Here is a 10,955-nt window from a genome sequence, read left to right as displayed (position 1 = left end):
GGGGGAGGAAAATGAGGAAATATGAGGAAAAAATCTGTTTAACAACATAGAGCACAGAAGAGCAAACAAATTATCAAGTCAAACAAAACAAAAGAATGCCTAATACTTTGATAAAGTAAGAGAAACTAAAAAGAAATTTTTTGAATTTTTTTTTTTACGATTTTTTTGGTGGTTGTGGGTGGTCCTGGCATCAATTGAAGCCTAATTCACGTATAGAAATTAGAAAATCATATATTATGATAAGCATGTCACCAGTATGTAATTTACAAAATTAAAAAACAAAAAAAATGGATTTATTTAGTTTTTTTCTTCTTAATTTCATTTCATAATAACACTATAGAGATAAATGACAACCCACCAAGGACACGATAAGAGTAATATAAAGCAACTGCTAAGCGAAGCATATCCTGCTTTTCGTCAGCCATTGTAGCCAAATTGATCTCCTCAATAGCCACAACTGCATACAACTCTATTATTGATGCCAAATGGCAGGCAATCATTGGCCCCTCCATTAATTCTTGATTGTTTTTTAGCTGATTAGGAGTTTCATTTTGTATGGAAACACATTAAAATCAAACTCTCCAAAAAAAAATTAAAAAAAATTAAAGCATGATAGTTATAAGCCTTAGTGCCCCTTAGGATTGGGGAATGACATAATAAAAGAGAATCTTGGGACCCTTGAACTCAGAGTGCTCTTTTTGCATTTTTTAATAGAATATAATTATTACAAATATAATTTCACTGTTTCACCTACTTTCCCACACTCGCGGATGGAGCTCCTCTCCATTTTCCGCAAATTCTTATTTGGATGGGAGACATATGTCATGGTTAAAAAGTAATAGTTGAGATTTAATTAACCAAAAGAACATTTTAACCATAATTAAGTTAACAAATATTTCCTTACCAATTTTTATAATTTTCGATAGTTCCTTTTTTTTATATATAAGAACTTCCAATAATTAAACTTTATATGTTAAGTTAACCTTTACTCAGTTATTTGTTGTGTTTCCTTTTTCTTTTAATTTGTTCGGTATTTTTTTTCTTTTTTGTTTTTAACAATTGATGAGTCAATATATGTCAATAAATGGCCACTGAAATTCTAAAATTGCACAAAATGCTTTTGTTTTACAAATGTTATTCATTATTCATTATTCTTCTTAAACTTTTGATATATAAATTGATTTAATTGGCCATCTTACTGAATTTACCCCCACTAAGCATTTCATGTTCATTATTTTCTCAATTATATTCCCATCTGTTCAAAGAAAGAGAAAAACTATTCAAAAAAAAAAAAAAAAATGAAACTCGGTAACAAACTTGAAAAACACAGAAAAGTATGTAATATATATATATATATATATATATATATATATATATATATATATATATATATGGATTAAAAAATATGTAGCTAGAGTTATGGGATTTCCAAAAATATCTAAAGCAAATATATGTTATATTTATTATATCCTAACCATGATTAAGACTTTTGTTTGGTTAATTAAATCTCAACCATTACTTTTTAACCATGACACATGTCCATGGGCGGAGCCAGCTTTTCGGGTGTGGGTTCGGCCGAACCCAGTAGCTTTTGTCCGAACCATATATTTGTATTAACATTTTTATCAAATATGTACAAATTATTAATGAAGAACCCAGTAACTTTAAAGAATTAGAACCCTGAACCCACAAGTTTCTAATCCTGGCTCCGCCTCTGCACATGTCTCCCATCCAAGTAAAAACTGAGGGAACATGGAGAAAAGGAAAATGGAGAGGAGTCCCATCCACCCGTTGCCCTATATAAATACTTCAACCAAGCTCTCCTCATTTCACTGTCAAGTAGAACTTGCTAGTCTTTGCAAACACTTAGCACTTCTTTGTGTCGAGCAATAGAGAGAGTGCTAGAGATTTGAAACTTTTTTTTTTTTTGGTTAGAAAACAGAAAAAGAGATGGCTTTTTCTGCAGATCATTGGGCTTTTGCTTTTGGTGTCCTTGGTAAATAAACCTCTTATTCCTTCCTTTTTTTTCTTTTTTTTTTTTCTTTTTTTGGGTTATGAACAAAATGATGGCGAACATATAGTTTTTCTTTCTGCTGATTAAAAAAAAGGTGTCAGTGAATCATCAAGAGAAGAATATTAGAGAACCCGCTGTGCATGTAATATACTAATATAATAATTAATGATAATATTAGTCCTTTCGTAAATATGAGAACATCAACAAGTAGTGAATGTGATAGTCACTACTCCGTGCGACTTACTAAGTATAGTAATTTACATACATCTTTCTCCTAAATCATTTCTTTTTCCTTTTGAAACTTGCAGGTAACATTGTTTCTTTCATAGTATTCCTTTCTCCACTGTAAGTCTATTTGCTTCTTCTTTTTTATTATGTTTACTTTCCTTTTGGCTTATAATTTAACACTAAATTTTCACAATTGTGCCAGGCCCACGTTTTACACTATTTACAAGAAGAAAACAGCTGAAGGTTATCAATCAATTCCATACGTGGTTGCGCTCTTTAGTTCCATGCTTTGGATTTACTATGCATTTCTGAAGACCAATGCTACCCTTCTCATCACTATAAACTCCTTTGGTGTCTTCATTGAAACTATCTACGTTAGTTTCTACCTCTTCTATGCACCAAAAAAATCTAGGGTAAGTTTTTACAAGAAATTCAGTACTACAATTTTTTAAGGAGTTCATTTTTAAGTGATATTTATGAATAATTTAATTCAGGTCCAAACAATAAAGATGCTCCTATTATCAGTAGTGGGTGGATTTGGTGCAATTGTCCTCGTTACTCAGTTTCTATTCAAGGGGGCCATTCGTGGACAAGTGGCTGGATGGATTTGCCTTGTATTTGCACTGTGTGTGTTTGTGGCACCCTTAGGCATAGTGGTAAGCTTAAATTCTTACTTCTTGATTTATTTTCCACTCGATGCGTGAAGTTGGTGCTCATTTTTCTCATTTCATGCAGAGAAAAGTCATCAAAACAAAGAGTGTCGAGTACATGCCATTACTCCTATCAGTTTTTCTCACATTAAGTGCTGTTATGTGGTTTTTCTATGGTCTTCTACTAAGGGACATCAACATTGCCGTAAGTTCTTTAATTATTAGCATTCAACTTATTCTATGTTTCGTAAAATATCTTGTATTTTATCAATGTTCTAACGTACTTTCCTTGTTATCTTTTAAAGGCTCCAAATGTATTGGGATTTATCTTCGGTATACTTCAAATGGTGCTCTATGTGATATACAGCAAAAAGGAGAAAGCCATCCTTAAGGAGCAAAAACTTCCAGAAATACAAAAGCCTTCAGTAGTTGTAGTGGATGAGAACACGAATGATAAGAAGTTTCCAGAACTTACACAAGAACAGATTATTGACATAGTGAGGCTCGGTTTAATGGTTTGCTCAGAAAAAGTACACGTAGCATCGTGTCCTCATGGTACTACATGTGCAGCTAAAGTTGAGAACGAAGAACCTAAGCTTCAAACAGTTGATGCCTAAGACATGAGTAGAAGTTTGAGTTAGTTTTAGTCTATCCTCATTTATCCGAAATGTGTTTGTACACAAGTAGAATCTTCGTATGTGTAAGTTTTTTTTTTTTTTCTTTGCACTCAGAAATCTAAAATGGGTGTTGATACTTAGAGAGGCTTGCTGGATGTTGGGTTTTATTTTATAGCAATGGAAGTAGTAACTCTTTTTCCCAATCGTTCACTGAGTTAAATCCTCTATCTGGTCTATCGACTAATGCACTATCAGTGTTAGAGAATGCTAAATGCCTACATATGAATACCAACTTATCTCGTTATGGGTTCCATGCAAGCAATCGTGGAATTAGGATTTTTATTAAAGGGTGTCAGAATATAAAAAACTAAAGATACGAAGAAATAAAGGGATTCACCACACAGTATATATACATAAAAAAATCTTCTTTACGTATTTATACAACGTTACTTTCCAACGAAGGGTGTCAACTGATGCATGTGGGTCCGCCACTGCATGCAAGTATATATGCAATGCAGCGAACATTATTCATTTGAGGCAGCTAGCAAAAACTTGGTTAAGTTATGTGTATCAGAGGCGTCACATTTACCCCATCAAAATATGATCTGCTAGATGAAAAATATAATATACGGAGTATAACCTGCACTCAATTCATCCAAATTTAACTGGTGGACATATATTCAGTTGCTGGCCAATTTGGGCATAATCCAGTTCAACCCATCTAGAAGTTTGGCCAGTTTGTGCATAGTCTAAATTGATCTATAAGAAAACTTATGAAAAAGAAAATTGGGTTTGATTTGCTTGATATAGTCACGATAAATAAGAAAAAAAATCTTTATAAGTTTGATATGCGTGGTAATTAAACAAATTATACAAGAACAAATAAGGAAACGATGAATGACTTTTTGTTGGGGTAGTTGGTTGAGTTATAACTTATTGTTTAGACCCAATGTCACTGCATGGTGACCCAAGCTATATGACCCAACCCGTTTCGCGACCAACCCATTTGATAGAACCTATGAGTTCACCAAAACAGTCTAGGGGACCTGGTCCCTGAATTGTTTTCACAGATAAAGACAAAAAGTAAATAAGGTAAGATATTTACGTGGAAAACTCTTTGCTCAAGGGATTAAAAACCACGATCTACCCCAGTAAGATTTCCAACTTTCATAACCGAGTAACTTCATATTACAATTGATTGTAAGCTAGGAAATAACTCCTATAACACCCTATCCTTACAATAGCCCAATCATAACCTTCACACTTGACTACCCCTAGCCAAGCAAACTAATATACCTAGACTAACTCTAACCTGGTGTACCACTCAAAGACATCCTTTGAGAATTCAACATTGTGACTAACTCTAGCCACTCACATACTAATACACCTACACTCACTTTAGCCTAGTGTACCACTCAAGAGCTTGTGGAAGCACCCTTGAGAATTTAAACACCTACAACTAGCTTCCGTTTAGAGAAGAGTGGGTTTACAATTTTGCATAAAAGAATAAAGACTCAACAACTTAAGGACCTAAAGCATCTTCAGTGGGTTTACAATTTTGCAAAAAACAATTTTGCTCCTTCAAATATCCATTAAGAAAGACACTTTTGACATCCATTTGGAACAATTTGAATTTCATATGAGATGCAAAGACAATAAGAATCCTAATTGCTTTCATTCTTGCAATAAGAGCAAAGGTATCATCGTGGTCAATACCTTCTTCTTGATTGTAGCCTTGAACCACCATCTTACCTTGTTTCTTGTGGTGTTTCCAAATTCGTCAAGCTTATTGTGAAACACCTACCCAGTCCCAATCACTATTCTATCTGAAGGCCTAGGGACCAGGTGCCGCACATTGTTTTTCTCAAATTGATGGAACTCTTCTTGTATAACGACTAGCCAGTCAACATCTTTCTATGTTTCCTTAATATTTATTGGGTTCAATTTGAGATAGGAAATATGAGAAGGCAAACATATTTCTCGCCCTAGACCTAATTTGAATATCAGAGTCTAAGGGAGTAACCACATTGTGGAGTGGATGAGATCCGTTGTGCTTCTAGTTGGATACTTGAACTTCAGGATCCGAGGGACCAGGTTCCTCCATAGTTGATCCATCATTGACATCTACAGAGGCATGACTTCTGCTTCTTTATTCATCCTCAGGAGTGCCTGATACAACATCAACTACCTGATATTTAGCTTCAACAACATCAGCTACCCGATGTTCAGCTTCAAGTGGAATAATGAAGGGACCAGGTTCCTCGGTGCCTTCTTGAGATTCTACTGCATCTTTTTCATTGCCCTGCTTGACTTGACTCATCAACTCAGTCTTTCCATTTGAAATTTCTAGGGCTTCATCAGGAATTTTTGAAAATTCCCCATCTATAGCTTCATCATTGTTTGTCCCTTTGTCATTCAATTCATTTGACTCATTAAAGATCAGATGCATGCTTTCTTCCGCACACTGAGTTCTTTTATTGTAGACTTTGTATTCCTTTCTATGAGAAGAGTGGCATCAAATTTTCCCAGAGCCTCTCTACTATTTTTTAGAACAAAGCATTTGCATCAAACATCTCTCAAGACAGCTTGGGTTGTCTCCCATTGAGTAGTGCACAAGGAGTCCTCTCAAGAAGGGAATTGATCATGCACCTGCTTCCCTTTTATGCAAGCATCACACGCCTTGTGATGTTTGAACTTGTTTTTTGTTAGCCACGAACTAGGTCCTTCACAGTAAGCTTATTCAAGAAAGAACATCTTGCATGTCCCAGCCGTCTGTGCCATAGCTAAGCATCATCATCCATACTACTAAGGCATGTAAAATTACCACCATTTAATGAATCAAAATCTGCCACATAGATATTCTTGAACTTTTTTGCTATCTGCATCACTTCATCAGTTTTGAGGTTGGTGACAGTGCAAGAACAGGACGAGTGCTTCACTTTACTTCACTTCATTTATAATAGATTTAGGACACACTCAATAAATTATACTTCAAGTCATTCACATAGTACACATTTTCAATTGCATAGGAGAGTGTCTTGCACTTTTTTCAATACCAAGAATATATCATTTTCTTGCCTTTTCCAGAAGACACACTCCCACCTTAAAAGGCCTTGAGTGAGAGAAAATCATCCATTCTTCCAGTCATATGCTTCGAGCAGCCACTATCCATGTACCATTTTTGGCTGCCTCCTCTCACTTCGGCCTGCAAACTGAGTCATTCATTAGATTTAGGAACCCAAACCAGTTTGGGTCCCTTAAAATGATAAAACAGGTGAATTAAGCTTCTTTTAATCCATGCCGGCAAACTAGTTTTTCTCTTTCGGGGACCAGGTACCTCTGTTCTAAATTCCTTTTCAATAGATTTCTTATTTTTCTGGATTGCTTGAATTTTGGCTTTGCACGTGTCCTTGTAGTGGTCAATCCTATCACAGTGAGTGCACATCCAATTTTTAGTCGCAGTAACATATTTGATGTGGGGATTATAGGGAATTTTGGCCTTGTGAATGCCAATGCCTTGCCTGCCACCACCATTACTCTTGTACATAGCAACAGTTACATGAAAGGACCAAGTCCACTGAAGCAACTTGTCAAGCTTTATTTTTTCCATTTTCAAACTTTCTTGAAGCTGCTTATTCTTTTCTAACTCAGTGATAAGATTTGTTTTGGTTCTCTCAAGCTCCTTTTCAAGCTCAAACTGAATCTTACTAGCCTTCGCTTTTCCTTTAGAACGAGTGTTGACACCCAATTTTGTCCCTCCTTTATTTAATTTTATTTACTCGGGTTTCTAAATTTATTGACGAACTAAATACTTTATTTTCACTATTTTATTTTATTTCTACTACTATTAATATCACTACTTTTATTTTCTAACATTACGAGAATTACTTTATCACAAATTTTAAATGGTTCGTCATCATTTCATTTTAGGATTTGTACTCGTTAAATTAATTTTTACTTTATATACACTAATTACTATTTGTCTTTACATAATATATTTTGTACCAGTTATTAAGTTAAAGGCCCAAGAATAATTTAAGTGAAGGAGGAATGACCACAATTTCAGCCAATTAATAGCCCATGTGTCAAGCCCACTATCCATTTAAATAAATCAGCCCAATTCCTACACAAAAGCCCAACTCTCATCCAGCCCATGTTTAATTCGGATCAGCCCATACCAACTCCTTACCCGACCCGACCCAATTGTTGAAACAAAGATGAAACATTAGGTTTCATCATGTTTTCTTCAACCAGTCGCACCTCTCATTTCCTCTCCCTTCACTCTTTCTCCTTTTCTCTCTCTTCTCCCACGTTCCTCTCCACCTTCATCTCTTCACCCGCCTCTGCCATCTCCATGCCTGCTCCCTGCTCCTCACGTTCTCCTGTCCCCCACGCCTGTTCCCCGCTCCTCTCTCTCATACGCTCCTCCCTCTCTTTTCTTAAACCAAATGAAGCCCTATAAATCTGTGGCGAATTGAATCTTGAAAGGGGGGCTCAACATGTTCATATCTTTTTTTTTTACTACTCCAAATCTGGACTTTGTTAATTCTGTTCTGTTTCAGTTCTTTGGCAGCCACTTTAACCATTCCTAATTATTTTACATTTTTTTCAATCACTATACTTGGGAACACCCATTTGAAAATTAAGTCGTTTTACTCTTTCGGCTTGTTACTTTAAGATCGAGTGTAGATCGGAGACCCGACGCCCCATTTCACTGCACCACCAACAGGTAAAATTTGATGCCATTTCGACTCATCGTTCTATTAAAATTGTGTTAGTATGAAAAAATCATGTTTAATATCTTGCTGTTACCATTTGTGATTCGAAATTTGTTTGCATTTCTTTTCGAGTAGTAGCTGTAGTTGACGAATGATAAGTAGACATTAAGGTTCGCGTTTTAGTTTTTACCTTTTGTTAATATTTAGATATATTTTATGAAGGCTTTAATAAACCAGATTATGCCTAGCTCTGTTTTGTGGAGTTTCTGAATGTGAAGTTCTTCTCCCAGTTTTCATTCCAATTTGTATGAGTCTAGTCTAGTTAACCTTAGTTTGAAATGATAATTAATTCTGTCTTCCGTTTGAGTTGTGGCAAAATGAAATAAATAATAGTTGAAACATGATTGCTATTTTGTTTTAGTTTGGTTAATTCAGAATCTGGTTTCTTATTATGTTTGAACCATGTTGTCGGAGTATTACGAGGAAATTCTGCTTATGGGATTTGTATTCTCGAATGCTGTAGAATGATATTTATTCGTTTAAATTTAAGGCCATCTTTTCAGGCTGCATATCGTCTAAAGTATGAGTGTTCGACAAATGTTTGGGAGTGTTCATATGCTTTGTGTCACCTAATACTCTACTCCCTTTTATGTTTTATGTATTTTTTTTTCTCTCACTTTCCTCTATGTGCTCATGGGCTCTGCTTGCTGGACTTTGTTTTATCATCGCCATTTTATTAGTAGATTAGTTCAGTCCCGTGCATAGTATTTAGGCTTTTGTTTAGTTTAGTGATCATGCCTTAGTATAAAGTAATGCTAGTCCTGGAGTATCTGTATGCTTATGTTGGATGACTATGTTGATAGTGTCTATTTTCAGTCGATACTTTCATGTGTTCATGCCGTCTAGTTAACATAGCTGGTGTCCATATAACTTGTGTCATGTTACTGCTGTCTACCTCTATGTTGTACAATTATGTAGCTAAACAGAATCAGTATGGACATGAGTGTTAGTTTAAATCTAAAACTTGATTATCGTATAAGTTATTCAGGTTAACATTGTCTAGTTTAAAGTTGGAAAACCTGTAGAACTCTTTGATTTAAACTCGATGTGGTTCAGTTGAGTTAGAGGGGTGTCTCTATGAATTTATTTCAATTGTTCCTGAAGCAGTTTGCTAGACATACCCATGGTAATCTAGAATCCCACAATGTTGATTTGGTTAAGGCTAGTTCATGGACTGCCCTTTAAAAGTTAAACTTATGCTGTGTAATGCCTCCGCTATGAGTTTAGTTATCACTTATGTGCTACTGCCCATTATCTGAACATGTGTTTAAACTTGCTATAAGCCTAAATGGCCTAACCCGAGCAGTGTGTCTGGTTAATCATGAGGTTTGGGTTTTGTTTTAGTTGCTTTGCTGTTTCAAACAATTGACAGATTGAACAGGTGTCTACTGTTCTGTTAAGTTTATGGCTGTGGTATTTATATTGTCGGATTTGGTGACTGGTATTAATGTAATGCACAATCAATTGGGTGGGCTGTTGTAAAGATCTGTGGTGTGTGATTTGTGAAGTATGGACCGTTTACGATTTGAAGTACTCTATATCTGATAAAAATGGATTCGGTCTGACTATCTGCTTAATCAATTTAAGTGTGTAACAAGTTCTCTTGCTAAAACCTTCAGTTATTATCTCTTTCACCAAGCGAGATTTTGGTTCTGCCTTTCTGCTTTCGAGCGGGTTCAGTGTCTGATTCATATTGTGTTTTCCTCATATCTAAATCTCCTGTAAAGACCTGTTTCTAACTACCTGAACATGGAAAGATTTAAACCCCCTCGGTCCCCTTTGGCTGCTGCTTTATCGCTAGGTTTGTGAGCCACATTTGATAAAATAGCTACTGCTGAACTTTTGGATAAACAACGGCACTTTGGCCACTACTTTTAGCTAGCTGTTGTTGCCACTTTTGGGCCGTGAACTGCTGCTCTTTTGAGCTGAGTTTCTGCTGCGATTAGAGTCAAAATTTCAGTTTTCATTCTCGGCTGATTTATTATCGTATTTTGAGGTTGAAAACACTGTTTTGGGATCAATTTGGCTGCGGCAAATTTTAAGTAAATGTTTACTATACTTGGCTGGATTGATTCCTTATTTAGTACTTGTTTTTGGGGAAATATTGTTGTTTATGATTGCTATCTCGTTTACTGTTGTATGAGTGCTAATCCTTTTTTTTTCTTCTTTTACATGTACGCTTCGGAGAAAAAATGGAGTCTTCATAAAGACTCCTTACTCGAACAGTCTCATTTTGAGATTATGCAGCATTTGGACCTTGCATGCGCATTCCTATTCAAAGCTCTCATTCTTTGACACTCCTCTGAATAGTCAACAACGAGAGTGGCTAGCCAAGCGGCGAATCACCGGAAACTTCGTCCTCTTATGGGAGCCAAATACGGCTCTAATCAGTTCCTTTACGCTCTTTGATGTTTGTTTGCTTGTTGTGTGACTGATATTTTAGTTTAATAATTAGCTGCCACTAGCCTTGTCTTACGTGACTATTCAGATTCACTCCTTAGCCTTATAGCAAGAATCATTTATTTATTAGAGAGCATATTTTAGGATTTGGGAAATCAGTTTAGTCTAACCAGGAATTCCCACTGAAGCTAGTTAATTACATAGGTCTCTTTGGTCACTAGTTAACGATTGAAAACGATAGTTAAAATTAGTAAAACAATTCGCCAAC

The 10,955-nt window shown here is 35.6% G+C and overlaps 1 protein-coding gene across 1 annotated transcript; it reads left to right on the top strand.

The window, feature by feature from the left end:
• Positions 1-1,829: 1,829 nt before the first annotated feature.
• LOC132632301 (bidirectional sugar transporter SWEET10-like) lies at positions 1,830-3,712 on the top strand. Its single transcript, XM_060348181.1, has 6 exons — positions 1,830-1,996; positions 2,323-2,359; positions 2,445-2,655; positions 2,737-2,898; positions 2,978-3,097; positions 3,198-3,712. Exons 1-6 carry the CDS (start codon positions 1,951-1,953, stop codon positions 3,507-3,509), a joined length of 888 nt encoding a protein of 295 aa, XP_060204164.1. The 5' UTR covers positions 1,830-1,950; the 3' UTR covers positions 3,510-3,712.
• Positions 3,713-10,955: the final 7,243 nt, after the last annotated feature.

The sequence above is a fragment of the Lycium barbarum genome, chromosome 3 (assembly GCF_019175385.1).
Source record: "Lycium barbarum isolate Lr01 chromosome 3, ASM1917538v2, whole genome shotgun sequence".
Classification (NCBI taxonomy): domain Eukaryota; kingdom Viridiplantae; phylum Streptophyta; class Magnoliopsida; order Solanales; family Solanaceae; genus Lycium; species Lycium barbarum.
The sequence above is the reverse complement of the archived record's forward strand: the minus strand, read 5'-3'. Positions and strand labels throughout refer to the sequence as shown.

What these genes read in the sequence shown, in the direction of transcription:
- LOC132632301 (XM_060348181.1), top strand. Translation starts at nt 1,951, where the DNA reads ATGGCTTTTTCTGCAGATCATTGGGCTTTTGCTTTTGGTGTCCTTG. An exon ending in TTTTGCTTTTGGTGTCCTTG is followed by an intron (nt 1,997 to 2,322) that starts GTAAATAAACCT and finishes TGAAACTTGCAG; the next exon opens with GTAACATTGTTTCTTTCATA. An exon ending in ATGCACCAAAAAAATCTAGG is followed by an intron (nt 2,656 to 2,736) that starts GTAAGTTTTTAC and finishes AATTTAATTCAG; the next exon opens with GTCCAAACAATAAAGATGCT.